The sequence below is a fragment of the Oncorhynchus mykiss genome, chromosome 28, assembly GCF_013265735.2.
Source record: "Oncorhynchus mykiss isolate Arlee chromosome 28, USDA_OmykA_1.1, whole genome shotgun sequence".
In the NCBI taxonomy this organism is placed as follows: Eukaryota; Metazoa; Chordata; class Actinopteri; order Salmoniformes; family Salmonidae; genus Oncorhynchus; species Oncorhynchus mykiss.
In genome coordinates, this window is record NC_048592.1 from 40981207 (window position 1) to 40999520 (window position 18314).

Consider the following 18314-nt stretch of genomic DNA (forward strand, 5'->3'; position numbering starts at 1 on the left):
AACAGGAAACCCCCAACACCGGCCCCCTAACAGGAAACCCCCAACACCGGCCCCCTAACAGGAAACCCCCAACACCAACCCCCAACACCGACCCCCTAACAGGAAACCCCCAACCCCCTAACAGGAAACCCCCAACCCCCTAACAGGAAACCCCCAACACCGGCCCCCTAACAGGAAACCCCCAACACCGGCCCCCTAACAGGAAACCCCCAACACCGGCCCCCTAACAGGAAACCCCCAACACCGGCCCCCTAACAGGAAACCCCCAACACCGGCCCCCTAACAGGAAACCCCCAACACCGGCCCCCTAACAGGAAACCCCCAACACCGGCCCCCTAACAGGAAACCCCCAACACCGGCCCCCTAACAGGAAACCCCCAACACCGACCCCCTAACAGGAAACCCCCAACCCCGGCCCCCTAACAGGAAACCCCCAACCCCGGCCCCCTAACAGGAAACCCCCAATCCCGGCCCCCTAACAGGAAACCCCCAACCCCGGCCCCCTAACAGGAAACCCCCAACACCGGCCCCCTAACAGGAAACCCCCAACACCAGCCCCCTAACAGGAACCCCCCCCCACCAGCCCCCTAACAGGAAACCCCCAACACCAACCCCCTAACAGGAAACCCCCAACCCGCTAACAGGAAACCCCCAACCCCCTAACAGGAAACCCCCAACATCAGCCCCCTAACAGGAAACCCCCAACCCCCTAACAGGAAACCCCCAACCCCCTAACAGGAAACCCCCAACCCCCTAACAGGAAACCCCCAACATCAGCCCCCTAACAGGAAACCCCCAACATCAGCCCCCTAACAGGAAACCCCCAACATCAGCCCCCTAACAGGAAACCCCCAACATCAGCCCCATAACAGGAAACCCCCAACACCGACCCCCTAACAGGAAACCCCCAACACCGGCCTCCTAACAGGAAACCCCCAACACCGACCCCCTAACAGGAAACCCCCAACCCCGGCCCCCTAACAGGAAACCCCCAACCCCGGCCCCCTAACAGGAAACCCCCAACACCGGCCCCCTAACAGGAAACCCCCAACCCTGGCCCCCTAACAGGAAACCCCCAACACCGGCCCCCTAACAGGAAACCCCCAACACCGGCCCCCTAACAGGAAACCCCCAACACCGGCCCCCTAACAGGAAACCCCCACCACCGGCCCCCTAACAGGAATCCCCCAACACCAACCCCCTAACAGGAAACCCCCAACACCGGCCCCCTAACAGGAAACCCCCAACACCGGCCCCCTAACAGGAAACCCCCAACACCGGCCCCCTAACAGGAATCCCCCAACACCAACCCCCTAACAGGAAACCCCCAACACCAACCCCCTAACAGGAAACCCCCAACCCCCTAACAGGAAACCCCCAACATCAGCCCCCTAACAGGAAACCCCCAACACCGACCCCCTAACAGGAAACCCCCGACACCGACCCCCTAACAGGAAACCCCCGACACCGACCCCCTAACAGGAAACCCCTGACACCGACCCCCTAACAGGAAACCCCCAACACCAGCCCCCTAACAGGAAACCCCCAACACCAGCCCCCTAACAGGAACCCCCCCCACCAGCCCCCTAACAGGAAACCCCCAACACCAACCCCCTAACAGGAAACCCCCAACCTGCTAACAGGAAACCCCCAACCCCCTAACAGGAAACCCCCAACCCCCTAACAGGAAACCCCCAACATCAGCCCCCTAACAGGAAACCCCCAACCCCCTAACAGGAAACCCCCAACCCCCTAACAGGAAACCCCCAACCCCCTAACAGGAAACCCCCAACATCAGCCCCCTAACAGGAAACCCCCAACATCAGCCCCCTAACAGGAAACCCCCAACATCAGCCCCCTAACAGGAAACCTCCAACATCAGCCCCCTAACAGGAAACCCCCAACATCAGCCCCATAACAGGAATCCCCCAACCCCCTAACTGGAAACCCCCAAAACAAACCCCCAACATCAACCCCCTAACAGGAAACCCCCCAACCCCCTAACAGGAAACCCCCAACATCAGCCCCCTAACAGGAAAACCCCCAACCCCCTAACAGGAAACCCCCAACATCAGCCCCCTAACAGGAAACCCCCACCACCAGCCCCCTAACAGGAAACCCCCAGCCCCCTAACAGGAAACCCCCAGCCCCCTAACAGGAAACCCCCAGCCCCCTAACAGGAAACCCCCAACCCCCTAACAGGAAACCCCCAACATCAGCCCCCTAACAGGAAACCCCCACCACCAGCCCCTTAACAGGAAACCCCCAACCCCCTAACAGGAAACCCCCAACATCAGCCCCCTAACAGGAAACCCCCAACATCAGCCCCCTAACAGGAAACCCTCAACACCGACCCCCTAACAGGAAACCCCCAACCCCCTAACAGGAAACCCCCAACCCCCGAACAGGAAACCCCCAACCCCCGAACAGGAAACCCCCAACCCCCTAACAGGAAACCCCCACCACCCTAACAGGAAACCCCCACCATCAGCCCTGAGTAAAACAACAACTAAAGCCTTTTATTTCGCACTTTACTTTTTATTTAAAAAGCGTTGTAACGAAGGATTTCCCTTCCTTGACCACCACAACAGCCCTTCTTGACAACTGGGCGGAAGAATAAACATGTCTGAAAATAACATGATGACATGTTTCTACATAAATGTAGAAATATATAATTTCTAATTGCACTGTAGAATAATACATGGGAACTGTGTCTGGTCATTTCCAGAACCAAGCATTTATTAATCTTGTTTGCAGGTTAAAAAAAAAAGTTTTTTCCTGAATGCAGCGTTTAAAAAAAACAAACTTCTCTCTCTTGACCAAAATTGAGACAATGTCACTCTATATCAGGGATGGGAAACTTTAATGGGGGTGGGGGCCACAAAGAAATCGGAACTCATTATGAGGGGCCGTAATGGTTCATGGGCCTGCGTACCCACATCCATACCCACACATGCAATCAGAGCCAGCCCTCTCCTTTTGGGGGCCCTAAGTGAAATTGATGACCCCCCCTCTTGCGAGCAAAACATTTTAGCGGCACCCTTCTTGACAGCGGAGAGAGAGAATGTATGTTTTAGTTTATTTCCTGTAATTCTATACATTTTTGCAGTTTTAAAGCAAGTTTGCTGCAATTCTACACATTTTGCCATGGGGCGGTGAGAACATTTTTCAATTTTATAACAAATTTCATGCAATTCTAATAAAAAAAATTGCAATGGGGCAGAGAGGACATGTTTCAGTTTTACAGCTAATTCCCTGCAATTCTACACATTTTGCCATAGGGTGGAGATAAATGTCTGCAGTTTTTAATATGATATCTGAGTGAGAGTAATTAACTAAATCAACGGAGGCCCCCCTGGTCAGTAATTCGACCATGATTACTACAAATTTAGGTAGCTGGCTAGACTAATTTACCAATCTACATTTTTTTTTTCTTCGCTGATATGGGCTATTTGAGTGGCTGTCAGTGACTTACGTAACTGCTGATGCACAACCAACATTTTGAAATTACACCTTGGTGTGTTCTACTATTCTACCTAGCAACAGTAAGTTGAGAGTTCCCTGGAGGGGGGTTCTATATGATGTCACTCTTATGTCTTGTGTGTCGCAAAAGACAAAAGAAGAATCACAAATGATCACAATCAAAATGGTTCTCTTTTTAATACTTGTTCTAAGAAAATAACATATTGTTGAAGTGAATGGTTCTAAAAAAAAAGCTCAAGCTCTTACATTTTCCATAAAGTGAAGAAGAGAAATCTCCGTCCACACATTTTTAAGAGACCCTCCTCTTGTTTGCAGAAAAAAAATGTAGCTGTTTGTTTGTAAAAGCTCATTTCCTACAATGCTACAGATTTTGCCATACCGTGTTCTTGTGCTATCTGGTCAAACATAACAAAATCAATGGGGGGCTCCATACCAAGACATCTTGGGAATTTTAAATTCTCCTGTTTTTTTGGAGTGTCGGCAAGTGAATGAAAAAAAGGGAAACACTGCTAAGGATATGTGTTTACAGAGGCAGCCTAATTCTGATCTTTTTACACGTATTGGTCTTTTGACCAATCAGATCAGGTGTTTTGCCAATAATTGGTCAAAAGATCAGAATTGGGCTGCCTGTGTAAACTAAGTAGTCTCAGGAAGGATTTGTATGTTTGTTTTTTACTATAGTCTGGTTAAGATGCGTGGCATGTTCACACAATGTCTGATGTGTATTTGAATGTACTAGTGAGTCCAGGGGTGTATTCACTAGGATCTAAAAGGAAGCAAAAGGAACGAAACGTGTAGGGGACCCACCTATCTGAATTGGTCCAATATAAACTCTTGTTTCCATTGTAAAACCTGGTGTGTGTTACCTAATGAATACACCCCTGGTGTACTACGGTCCCAGAACTTCCTTGTTATTTACCCCCTGTTGGGGGTGGATTAAACTTGTATACCAAATGGCACCCTATTCCCTAAATAGTGCACTGCTTTTGACCAGGGTTCCATTTGGGAGGCACCTATATGATGTTAATATACTTGTTTTTAAATAGAATATGTGGCTGGCAGGCACGCTTTAGAGGGGACCCCACTCACTCAGCCGGGGTTTTGGTCAATCTCATTTCAATTCAGGAAGTGAAGTGAAATTACAAATCAAATTTTACTCAGATGTGAGACAAATGTGGAATTGACCCCCAACCCTGACGTACGAATGATTTGAAAAAAGTTGATGGCCACATGTCACATTAAATTACATGTAAGCTGCCCACTCACTGCATATGTACACAATGAATCAAACTTCTGTGGCCATCTTTGTCTTTGAAATGTACAGAATTACATGACAAGCTTTCAAATCATAATATTCATCAGTTTTGTCATTGGAAGAAAGCATTAACTTGTGTATAAGGGTATGGTGTTGCCTTTTGGTATGTGGTCACTGAAGACTGAAGAAGCAATGTGAAGAATGCTGTAGGTATATGGAATACTGCTTCCTGATTTGCTAAACTAAACACATCTGTTCTGATTCAGAATGGCTGATATGATTCTGGTTCTATTAAACACAACTGTTCTGATTCAGAATGGCTGATATGATTCTGGTTCTATAAAACACATCTGTTCTGATTCAGAATGGCTGATATGATTCTGGTTCTATTAAACACAACTGTTCTGATTCAGAATGGTTGATATGATTCTGGTTCTATAAAACACATCTGTTCTGATTCAGAATGGCTGATATGATTCTGGTTCTATTAAACACAACTGTTCTGATTCAGAATGGCTGATATGATTCTGGTTCTATTAAACACAACTGTTCTGATTCAGAATGGTTGATATGATTCTGGTTCTATTAAACACAACTGTTCTGATTCAGAATGGTTGATTATGATTCTGGTTCTATTAAACACATCTGTTCTGATTGGGAATGGTTGATATGATTCTGGTGCTAGAAAACACAACTGTTCTGATTCAGAATGGCTGATATGATTCTGGTTCTACGATTCTGTTAAACCCTGACAATGAAAGAACAGTGTAACGCAGACATGATTTCTCTTCACCTGTTTGTTTACTTAGCAACTTAATTGTAATCCTATTTATTGCAGTGCTTGTTATGGTTTTAAGATCCAAGTTGAACATTTTGTATGGAAATGTATGTTTAATTGAATTGTGGACCAAAACTCTTGTGTATCACAACGTTTTGTTCTACCAACTAATCGGAACATCTCTGAAATACTAATTTCATTATAAGCGACCCTTTATTTCTGGATTCTGACTAATAACATTATAGATATGGTTAGACTTGCAATGGAGACATGGCATTGGTAGCCCGAGCTACACACAGTCTCGTCCAGGGGCCAAAGATGTCTTTCCTGTTCTCCTTTCAACAGGAAAAATGTAGTGTTTCATTTTGACAAGTTGTGGAACTAGGCAGAACACACACACACACACACAAGGCAGAACACACACACACACTCACACACACACACACAAGGCAGAACACACACACACACGGACCCCGTTGACTGGATAGAAAATATGTCTCCTGCCGAGTGTGGCAGCACACGATTTGCGGAAGTGAGGTGAGTGTAATTCTCTAGCTATCTTCACAAACCCATTTTTTTTCCTTCCAATAAACGATTTAGTCGGTCGTGATCAGAAGTGAAGCATAGACTTGCCATCTAATGAACAATTTTAGTGAAAAAGTCGACCAAATAGTGAGCCCGTTATGCGAATGCTTTAGGAAAGTTGTTTACTAGCCGCTGTTAGCAAGCAGCAGCCTAGCCACAGAAGGAACTATTCCCTTATTGCACATCTTTATCCTAGCTTTGTTATTACGACTTTAGGCCACCCGCTAATGTCCATCAATTTAACGTTACTTACCAATGTTAAAGCTATGCGATTATCAACTCACTTACTTTAGTATTAATATAGCTTGTCAAATACTTGTAATATGCATAATAAACCATTACTCCTTAGCGAACCATTCATTTTAAGACTAGTAAGACTGATATATAATGTATATCTTTAGTAAGACTGATATATAAATATATATAACTAGTAAATTCAGTAACTATCCGGTGCGCCAATTGGCAATGTAACTAACCGCTAAGTGAGCTAGCTAACATTACTACTTTTATTTCAGGTAATAAAAACAAATTATTTTGTTATCCGGTCATTTGCTAACTTTTGCGAGGAAACAAACAAAACAAAAACGTATGAGAAGAGCAGAAATATGTTAAGAATAGCAACCAGTTTATGGTGCATAATGCATATCAGGGTGCGACCAAGCTGCTGTCTGCAGCCTTTTCTAACGGGTTGGTTAGCATGTGGGCTAACGGTTTGATAGCCGGCTAGTTTGCATTGGTTTAAGCATTGGTAGGTAATAAGATGAACACACGACCACGGGGACTAGTTATCCTTCTCTTGTGAAATAGTAGCTACCGTATTTGGAGCGAGTTAAATAACTACTTATTAAGACCCCTGCGTCTCAGTGTTGTCCAACTTGGGTCCTGTCGGCTGGAGTGCCATTACCGGGGATTTGGTGGAGGCAGTCCGGTCCTCTGAATGGAGATATATATATATATTTATATAGGGTGGAGAAGTAAAGATGATGGGGTGAGAACAAAAAACTAAACGAAATACTCCATTGTTTACTCTATTGAATTAGTGAAGTTACAAATAAATAATATTTAAAAACAATTTTTATTGAATTTATTTATTTTATTTATTTGTGAAGTTGCATCACATATCTACGTGCTACTAGCTACTCCACCGTTTCCTATACCAATCAAGGAAGCTAACTATCAGCTTTCCTTTCACACGCGGTTTAATTCGTTTTGTTCTTGTGACTTTTGATATGTTTACACGGGTTTAAAACCTGGCTTGGATAACTGTCAGGACGGGAACAATTAGAAAGGCTACGTCTCAATTTAAAGTTGATGTCATGCAACGCATCCTGGGCAGGAAGACATTAATGCTTGACATATACAACTTACACTTGGAGTTGTTGAAATGTTGTCTAGTACTGCCGCATCTCATGTTTACATGTTGCCAGACACTGAAATGGAATCCAATTCCATGCTACATAGTGCACTACTTCTGACCAGAGCCCTATTTTTAGTGCTTAGGGCTCTGGTCAAAAGTAGTACACTATATAGTGAATAGGGTTGACATTTGTGACAAAAGTAAATTACCATAATGGGAAATTGATCCCTTCCCTGCATAATGCCTTAAAGACCCTCTGCCTGCATGAGCAAATATCTGTCTGTCTGTCTGATAACACCCCCCCTGTCTGTCTGTCTGATAACACCCCCCCCTGTCTGTCTGTCTGTCTGTCTGTCTGTCTGATAACACCCCCCCCCCTGTCTGTTAGGGGGGGGGGGGGGGGGTTGTGGTGTGTAGAGAGCTCTATGGGGGGGTGGTGGTGTGTAGAGAGCTCTATGGGGGGGTGGTGTGTAGAGAGCTCTATGGGGGGGGGTGTAGAGAACTCTATGGGGGGGTGGTGGTGTATGTAGAGAGCTCTATGGGGGGGTGGTGTGTAGAGAGCTCTATGGGGTGGTGGTGTGTAGAGAGCTCTATGGGGGGGTCGTGGTGTGTAGAGAGCTCTATGGGGGGGTGGTGTGGTGTATGTAGAGAGCTCTATGGGGGGGGGGGGGGTGTAGAGAGCTCTATGGGGGGGTGGTGGTGGTGTGGTGTATGTAGAGAGCTCTATGGGGGGTGGTGGTGTGAGTCAGCTCACATAAACATGTTTTAGGAAGGTTAGGTCTGAATGACAAAACAATGCATCACATCATACCACAGGAAGGTAATTAAATGCACACACACACAGACAGTTCCCTATGTTAAGACAGGCATCGTAATCAGTTATTGACCGATTAAGTGATGGATGTGTTCTACCTGGGTAGAGGAGACAAAGGATGTGTTCCACCTGGGTAGAGGAGACTAATGATGTGTTCCACCTGGGTAGAGGAGACAAAGGATGTGTTCTACCTGGGTAGAGGAGACAAAGTCCAGCCGGAGTCTGTCGAAGAACAAGAAGTCACCAAACCACAGAAGATTAAAATATGTGGGTTTTGGTGATGGCTTTATGGGAAAGCTAGCAACTCGTAAACAATTACCCATTTCTATAAGCAAGTCATATTTTTATAGTAGTGTTAAATAATAAACATTGGCTGTTAAGTAAATTATATTATGACTGTTGCCTCCCGTTTTAAGTTGATTTATGGTAAGGACGTTTGCGTTTGATAATTATTAGGTGGAGGTCCGAGCTACAGTGGTATTTTCAACCTAGCTTTTAGCTAGCTACAGTGATGCCTTCAACCTAGCCTAGCTTTTAGCTAGCTACAGTATAATCTTCAACCTAGCCTAGCTTTTAGCTAGCTACAGTATATTATTTTCAACTTAGCCTAGCTTTTAGCTTGCTACATTGGTATCTTCAACCTAGCCTAGCTTTTCTAGCTACAGCATAATCTTCAACCTAGCCTAACTTTTAGCTAGCTACAGTGGTATTTTCAACCTAGCCTAGCTTTTAGCTAGCTATAGTGGTATCGTCAACCTAGCGTAGATTTTAGCTGCTAGAAAGTTAGTTACTTGTTTCTCTAACATTTATTATCATCTTAAAACAATGTTTCTCCTGTCTTCCTGTCTTGAATGAAAAGGTAACATCTCCCTAAATAAATGCTATCTCTGACGGGAGACTAGGCTGTCCGTCCAGTAGTGGAATAAACTTGCATGAAGGTCACGATGTGAACGGGGGCATCAGATTACTAACGTTTTTCAAATGCGACGTTAAAAACGGTTGTTTTTGGAAAACCTGACCCTGAGAGCGAGAGATAAGGGATATGTCCCAAATGGCACCCTATTCCCTATATAGTGCACTTAGCCCTATGGCTAGGTAGTGCTATAGAGGGAATAGGGTACCATTTGGGATGTGACCTAGTGTTCCAGTCTACTTGTTTCCCCAGACAGACACAGAGCACTCACAGCTGAAGCATCAAAGATGGGCTGACATTTGATTCTCTTTGAACTGGCAAGAGATGAAAGATACTGCCCTGCCCTTATTCACCCTCTGTCAATATACAGTTGAAGTCAGAAGTTTACATACACCTTAGACAAATACATTTAAACTCAGTTTTTCACATTTCCTGACATTTAATCATAGGAAAAATGTCCTGTTTTAGGTCAGTTAGGATCACCACTTTATTTTAAGATTGTGGAATGTCAGAATAATAGTAGAAATAATTATTTATTTCAGCTTTTATTTCTTTCATCACATTCCAAGTGGGTCAAAAGTTTACATACACTCAATTAGAATTTGGTAGCATTGCCTTTAAATTGTTTAACTCGGGGCAAACGTTTCGGGTAGCCTTCCACAAGCTTCCCACAATAAGTTGGGTGAATATTGGCCCATTCCTCCTGACAGAGCTGGTGTAACGGAGTCAGGTTTGTAGGCCTCCTTGCTTGCACAAGCTTTTTCAGTTTTGCCAACAAATTTTCTATAGGATTTTCTATAGGGCTTTATGATGGCCACTCCAATACCTGGACTTTGTTGTCCTTAAGCCATTTTGCCACAACTTTGGAAGTATGCTTGGTGTCATTGTCCATTTGGAAGACCCATTTGCGACCAAGCTTTAACTTCCTGACTGATGTCTTGAGATGTTGCTTCAATATATTCACATAGTTTTCCGTCCTCATGACGCCATCTATTTTGTGAAGTCCACCAGCAAAGCACCCCCACAACATGATGCTGCCACCCCCGTGCTTCACTGTTGGAGTGGTGTTCTTCGGCTTGCAAGCTTCCCCCTTTTTCCTCCAAACATAATGATGGTCATTATGACCAAACAGTTATATTTTTGTTTCATCAGACCAGAGGACATTTCTCCAAAAAGTATGATCTTTGTCTCCATGTGCAGTTGCAAACCATAGTCTGGCTTTTTTTATGGCGGTTTTGGAGCAGTGGCTTCTTCCTTGCTTTGAGACCTTTCAGGTTGTGTCGATATAGGACTCGTTTTACTGTGGATATAGATACTTTTGTACCTGTTTCCTCCAGCATCTTCACAAGGTAATTTGCTGTTGTTCTGGGATTGTTTTGCACTTTTCACACCAAAGTACATTCATCTCTAGGAGACGCGTCTCCTTCCTGAGCGGTATGACGGCTGCGTGGTCCCGTGGTGTTTATACTTGCGTACTATTGTTTGTACAGATGAACGTGGTACCTTCAGGCGTTTGGAAATTGCTCCCAAGGATGAACCAGACTTGTAGAGGTCTACAATTTGTTGGCTGATTTGATTTTCCCATGATGTCAAGCAAAGAGGCACGGAGTTTGAAGGTAGGCCTTGAAATACATCCACAGGTACACTTCCAATTGACTCAAATGATGTCAATTAGCCTATCAGAATCTTCTAAATCCATGACATCATTTTCGGGAATTTTCCAAGATGTTTAAAGGCACAGTCAACTTAGTGTATGAAAACTTCTGATTCACTGGAATTGTGATTAAGTGAAATAATCTGTCTGTAAAGAATTGTTGCAAATGTACTTGTGTCATGCACAAAGTAGATGTCCTAACCGACTTGCCAGAACTATAGTTTTTAACAAGAAATTTATGGAGTGGTTTGAAAAACAAGTTTTAATGACTCCAAACTAAGTGTATGTAAACTTCCGACTTCAACTGTAGCATCTCTGATTCTCTTACCTTATTCATCCTCTGTCAGTATAGCATCTCCCAACGCTGAACCTTATTCACCCTCTGTCAGTATAGCATCTCCCAACGCTGAACCTTATTCATCCTCTGTCAGTATAGCATCTCCCAACGCTGAACCTTATTCACCCTCTGTCAGTATAGCATCTCCCAACGCTGAACCTTATTCATCCTCTGTCAGTATAGCATCTCCCAACGCTGAACCTTATTCATCCTCTGTCAGTATAGCATCTCCCAACACTGAACCTTATTCATCCTCTGTCAGTATAGCATCTCCCAACACTGAACCTTATTCATCCTCTGTCAGTATAGCATCTCCCAACGCTGAACCTTATTCCCAGTCTGTCAGTATAGCATCTCCCAACGCTGAACCTTATTCATCCTCTGTCAGTATAGCATCTCCCAACACTGAACCTTATTCATCCTCTGTCAGTATAGCATCTCCCAACGCTGAACCTTATTCATCCTCTGTCAGTATAGCATCTCCCAACACTGAACCTTATTCCCAGTCTGTCAGTATAGCATCTCCCAACGCTGAACCTTATTCCCAGTCTGTCAGTATAGCATCTCTCAACGCTGAACCTTATTCATCCTCTGTCAGTATAGCATCTCCCAACGCTGAATCTGGTTCATCCTCTGTCAGTATAGCATCTCCCAACGCTGAACCTTATTCATCCTCTGTTAGTATAGCATCTCCCAACGCTGAACCTTATTCATCCTCTGTCAGTATAGCATCTCCCAACACTGAACCTTATTCATCCTCTGTCAGTATAGCATCTCCCAACACTGAACCTTATTCATCCTCTGTTAGTATAGCATCTCTCAACGCTGAACCTTATTCATCCTCTGTTAGTATAGCATCTCCCAACGCTGAACCTTATTCCCAGTCTGTCAGTATAGCATCTCCCAACACTGAACCTTATTCATCCTCTGTTAGTATAGCATCTCCCAACGCTGAACCTTATTCCCAGTCTGTCAGTATAGCATCTCCCAACACTGAACCTTATTCATCCTCTGTCAGTATAGCATCTCCCAACGCTGAACCTTATTCCCAGTCTGTCAGTATAGCATCTCCCAACACTGAACCTTATTCATCCTCTGTCAGTATAGCATCTCCCAACGCTGAATCTGGTTCATGGATAATGGATCCCTTATGAAGCTTTATAACCTCTGTCTCCTCTATGCTCCCAGGTGCCCCACTTCTGTAGCAGAGGAGCGGGCAGCACGATGATACGCCTCTCGCCGTAGCATGGCCGCGTCACGTTCCTCGCGCGTCACAAGGTCATCGGTCGGGCTCAATGGATTGGACGAGAACTTCTGTGGCCGAACCCTCAGGAATCGCAGTATCGCCCAGCCGGAGGAGTGTCAGGGGTCACCCCTCCCCGGCAGCAGGGCCCCACGCTCTCCCAAGAAGAGACAAGATGACCAGGACGGGGCCTCAGAGAAGCCTGGGGGTCACCAGGGAAAGGTAGCCCACCACAAGGCCACCTCCGTGGACGGGGAGACATGGGCAAGCCCCAGGAAGAGGGTCCTGTCCTGCTCAGAGAGAGAGGGGGTTGGGGGTTCGGAGAAGGCTGAGAACTGTGAAGGGAGGGGGAAGGAGACGTCAGGTGCTGTGGGGAGGGATGCCTCACCGCTCCTCAAAAGGGCCAAACGGTGCTTCCGCTCTGGGGAGTCGCATGGATCCAAGGATGACCTCCCGTCTGCGCCCCCCATGCCCGTCATCCCCGCCTCCCCCTGTGCCCCCTTAACGACTGTCAAGGAGAACAGTGAAGGGGGTGACCTGCTCAGACAAAACTCCACCGCAGCCTCACCTTCCTCTTCTTCACCTGACCTCAACAAGGAGGAAGGAGAGGAGGAGGAGGATGACGGCCATGTTCAGCAGCTCCTGAACTCCAACTCCCATAAGTCCTGTATCGGGCTGGGGCAGACCAGCAGTAGCCCTGATGCTCAGACAAACTCCCTGTGTCTCAGCGCTGCCTCCAACACCACCTGTCCAGGTCCCGGTCCAGCACTGCTGAACGGCAGCCAGAGGGGGGCGCCCTGCCCCTCGCCCCCAGACCCCGTAGTGCCTTGTAGAAACTATGATCCTGGGCAGGAGGAAGGTAAAGATTATGATCCTGGGCAGGAGGAGGGGGGTAAAGACTCTGATCCTGGGCAGGAGGAGGGGGGTAAAGACTCTGATCCTGGGCAGGAGGAAGAGTGTAAAGACTCTGATCCTGGGCAGGAGGAGGGGGGTAAAGACTCTGATCCTGGGCAGGAGGAAGTTAAAGACTCGGATCCTGGGCAAGAGGAGGGGGGTAAAGACTCTGATCCTGGGCAGGAGGAAGGGGGTAAAGACTCCGATCCTGGGCAGGAGGAGGGGGGTAAAGACTCTGATCCTGGGCAGGAGGAGGGGGGTAAAGACTCTGATCCTGGGCAGGAGGAAGTTAAAGACTCTGATCCTGGGCAGGAGGAGGGGGGTAAAGACTCTGATCCTGGGCAGGAGGAGGGGGGTAAAGACTCTGATCCTGGGATGGAGGAGGAGGGTGAAGACTCTGATCCTGGGATGGAGGAGGGTGAAGACTCTGATCCTGGGCAGGAAGAGGGGGCTAAAGACTCTGATCCTGGGCAGGAGGAAGGGGGTAAAGACTCCGATCCTGGGCAGGAAGAGGGGGGTAAAGACTCTGATCCTGGGCAGGAGGAAGTTAAAGACTCTGATCCTGGGCAGGAGGAGGGGGGTAAAGACTCTGATCCTGGGCAGGAGGAAGTTAAAGACTCTGATCCTGGGCAGGAGGAGGAGGGTAAAGACTCTGATCCTGGGCAGGAGGAAGTTAAAGACTCTGATCCTGGGATGGAGGAGGAGAGTGAAGACTCTGATCCTGGGCAGGAGGAAGTTAAAGACTCTGATCCTGGGATGGAGGAGGAGGGTAAAGACTCAGGGGAGTGTCCTGCTCCTCTTCTGGCCTCCTTTGAGGAGGACTCCTCTACTCCCCACCTCTCTGTCAGAGAGGAGGAGGTGGAAGTGACACCGACCGAGGAGGAGGAGAGTTGCGGCGGGGGAATTAACGGATGGTCGTTCATGCCGCTGGTGGTGCAGAACACTGTTGCCACCAGCATCATCATCAACAACAATATCATCAACAACAACATCAACAATGTAAACAACAACAACAATAACTCAGGAGAATTCACGATGCCACTGCTAGCCCCCCCAACACGCTCAGACCCACCCTGCACCCCCTCTATCTCCAGCACCTCGCCCCCCTCCTTCACAGAGCCCCACGAACACAGGTACACCCTGAGGACTTCGCCCCGTAGGGCGGCCTGCGGCGGGGGCAAGGCTGTGGCCCCCTGCTCCTCTCCCAGGGACCCTCTGAGGGACGGGGTGGAGGCGGGGAGAGAGCTGGTCGCTACTCCTACCCTCTCCTCATGCTCCAGTATCCAGGCCAGGGAGGGGTCTCTCCTGTCTCCTCCGTCTGTCCCCATGGAGCAGGGGAACGGTGGGGCCAGAAGGGACAGGGTAGGATGGGACAGTACGGGCCATGGGGAGCTCTGTGAGACCAGGGGAGGCCTAGAGGAGGTTCCAGGAGGAGGAAGTCAACAGGAGGACGACCCAGACGTGTATTACTTTGAGTCAGATCACCTGACCCTCAAACATAACAAAGAGTACGTAGTGGGAGTTTATGGGATTATATATATATATATATATATATATATACATACAGTCGTGGCCAAAAGTTTTGAGAATGACGCAAATATTAATTTTTCACAAAGTTTGGTGCTTCAGTGTCTTTAGATATTTTTGTCAGATGTTACTATGGAATACTGAAGTATAATTACAAGCATTTCATAAGTGTCAAAGGCTTTTATTGACAATTACTTGAAGTTGATGCAAAGAGTCAATATTTTCAGTGTTGACCCTTCTTTTTCAAGACCTCTGCAATCCGCCCTGGCATGCTGTCAATTAACTTCTGGGCCACATCCTGACTGATGGCAGCCCATTCTTGCATAATCAATGCTTGGAGTTTGTCAGAATTTGTGGGTTTTTGTTTGTCCACCCGCCTCTTGAGGATTGACCACAAGTTCTCAATGGGATTAAGGTCTGGGGAGTTTCCTGGCCATGGACCCCAAATATCGATGTTTTGTTCCCTGAGTCACTTAGTTATCACTTTTGCCTTATGGCAAGGTGCTCCATCATGCTGGAAAAGGCATTGTTTGTCACCAAACTGTTCCTGGATGGTTGGGAGAAGTTGCTCTCGGAGGATGTGTTGGTACCATTCTTTATTCATGGCTGTGTTCTTAGGCAAAACTGTGAGTGAGCCTACTCCCTTGGCTGAGAAGCAACCCCACACATGAATGGTCTCAGGATGCTTTACTGTTGGCATGACACGGGACTGATGGTAGCGCTCATCTTGTCTTCTCCAGACAAGCTTTTTTCCAGATGCCCCAAACAATCGGAAAGGGGAAAGATAAAATGACTTTGCCCCAGTCCTCAGCAGTCCAATCCCTGTACCTTTATCAGAATATCAGTCTGTCCCTGATGTTTTTCCTGGAGAGAAATGGCTTCTTTGCTGCCCTTTTTGACACCAGGCCATCCTCCAAAAGTCTTCGCCTAACTGTGCATGCAGATGGCCTGCTGCCATTCCTGAGCAAGCTCTGTACTGGTGGTGCCCTGATCCCACAGCTGAATGAGCTTTAAAAGCTGTCCTGGCGCTTGCTGAACTTTCTTGGGCACCCTGAAGCCTTCTTCACAACAATTGAACCGCTCTCCTTGAAGTTCTTGATGATCTGATAAATGGTTGATTTAGGTGCAATCTTACTGGCAGCAATATCCTTGCCTGTGAAGCCCTTTTTGTGCAAAGCAATGATGCACATGTTTCCTTGCAGGTAACCATGGTTGACAGAGGAAGAACAATGATTCCAAGAACCACCCTCCTTTTGAAGCTTCCAGTCTGTTATTCAAACTCAATCAGCATGACAGAGTGATCTCCAGCCCTGTCCTCGTCAACACCCACACCTGTGTTAACGAGAGAATCACTGACATGATGTCAGCTGGTCCTTTTGTGGCAGGGCTGAAATGCAGTGGAAATGTTTTTTGGGGGATTCAGTTAATTTGCATGGCAAAGAGGGACTTTGCAATTAATTGCAATTCATCTGATCACTCTTCATAACATTCTGGAGTATATGCAAATTGCCATCATACAAACTGAGGCAGCAGAATTTGTGAAAATTAATATTTGTGTCATTCTCAAAACTTTTGGCCACGGCTGTGTATATATATATATATTACACACACACACACACACACACACACACACACACACACACACACACTGAGTGTTCAAAACATTAGGACCCCACACCCATCTCCTGCCCTCAGAGTGGGAGTGTGGAGGAGGAGGGAGTGGGAGAGAGGAGGAGGTGTTTCCTGTTTTGGGACACAGACACAGCCTACCTCTGATCTGTTTCCTGTTTACATACATGCTGCTGTCTGTTTCTCACATAGTGTGGATCCCTCCTAAATGGCACCCTATTCCCTATAATATAGTGCACTACTTTTGACCAGTGTACCAATTGGGACCTATCCTGAGTTAATAATGTATTGTCCAGGTCCTGGAAGTTGGATTCCCTGATGCATGTTGTCCTCTCTCCCCGTCCACCAGTTACCAGAGGTTACTCCAGACTGTAGGTGTGTTGGAGGCCCAGAGAACCCAGAGTATACGGGACTTGGAGCGTCTGGCCAGACAGCAGAGAGAAGCTCTCCGAGACCCCGTCAGCTTTGTGGAGCAGCTGCAGAAACAGGTACTGTACTTTACACAATAGGTTACAGCCTGTTATAACAGGTATATGTAGCATTATAACTCTAACCCTGCAGAAACAGGTAGTATACTGTATGAGCGCTGTCGTAATAGTACTAGTAACCCTCACCTGCAGAATCAGGTATATACAGGTATATAATGTGGTTATAACAGGTATATAATATGGTTATAACAGGTATATAATATGGTTATAGCAGGTATATAATATGGTTATAACAGGTATATAATGTGGTTATAACAGGTATATAATATGGTTATAACAGGTATATAATATGGTTATTACAGGTATATAATTTGGTTATAGCAGGTATATAATATGGTTATAATAGGTATATAATATGGTTATAACAGGTATATAATGTGGTTATAACAGGTATATAATATGGTTATAACAGGTATATAATGTGGTTATAACAGGTATATAATGTGGTTATAACAGGTATATAATATGGTTATAACAGGTATATAATGTGATTGTGACGGGTATATAATGTGTCTGTCTCTCTCTCTCTGTCTCTCTCTCTCTCTGTCTCTCTCTCTCTCTCTGTCTCTCTCTCTCTCTCTCTCTCTGTCTCTCTCTCTCTCTCTCTCTCTGTCTCTCTCTCTGTCTCTCTCTCTCTCTCTCTCTCTCTCTCTCTGTCTCTCTCTCTGTCTCTCTCTCTGTCTCTCTCTGTCTCTCTCTCTGTCTCTCTCTGTCTCTGTCTCTGTCAATTCAATTCAATGTGGTTATAACAGGTATATCTGTCTCTGTCTCTCTCTGTCTCTCTCTATCTCTGTCTCTCTCTGTCTCTCTCTATCTCTGTCTCTCTCTGTCTCTCTCTCTCTCTGTCTCTCTCTGTCTCTCTCTCTCTCTCTCTCTGTCTCTCTCTCTCTCTCTCTGTCTCTGTCTCTCTCTCTCTCTCTCTCTCTCTCTCTCTCTCTCTGTCTCTCTCTCTCTCTCTCTCTGTCTCTCTCTCTCTCTCTGTCTCTCTCTCTGTCTCTCTCTCTCTCTCTCTCTCTGTCTCTCTCTCTCTGTCTCTCTCTCTCTCTCTGTCTCTCTCTCTCTCTCTGTCTCTCTCTCTCTCTCTCTCTCTCTCTCTGTCTCTCTCTCTGTCTCTCTCTGTCTCTGTCAATTCAATTCAATGTGGTTATAACAGGTATATCTGTCTCTGTCTCTCTCTGTCTCTCTCTGTCTCTGTCTCTCTCTGTCTCTCTCTCTCTCTCTCTCTGTCTCTCTCTCTCTGTCTCTGTCTCTCTCTCTGTCTCTGTCTCTCTCTCTCTCTCTCTCTCTCTGTCTCTGTCTCTCTCTCTCTCTCTCTCTCTGTCTCTCTCTATCTGTCTCTGTCTCTCTCTCACTCACT

At 46.4% G+C, this 18314-nt stretch overlaps 1 protein-coding gene across 4 annotated transcripts in view; it reads left to right on the forward strand.

The window, feature by feature from the left end:
- Positions 1-2360: 2360 nt before the first annotated feature.
- LOC110509155 (ZZ-type zinc finger-containing protein 3) overlaps positions 2361-18314 on the forward strand; it is a 55752-nt gene continuing 39798 nt past the window's right edge. For 2 of the 4 annotated variants that reach the window (XM_036966019.1, XM_036966016.1), the window contains exons 1-3: positions 2361-6053; positions 12365-14821; positions 16819-16957. In XM_036966019.1, the coding sequence (XP_036821914.1) occupies positions 12423-14821; positions 16819-16957 (2538 nt within the window). In that variant the 5' untranslated portion in view covers positions 2361-6053; positions 12365-12422. Of the gene's footprint in view, positions 6054-12189; positions 14822-16818; positions 16958-18314 lie in introns of those variants that run through there. The other 2 variants (XM_036966018.1, XM_036966017.1) reach the window with 2 other exon arrangements.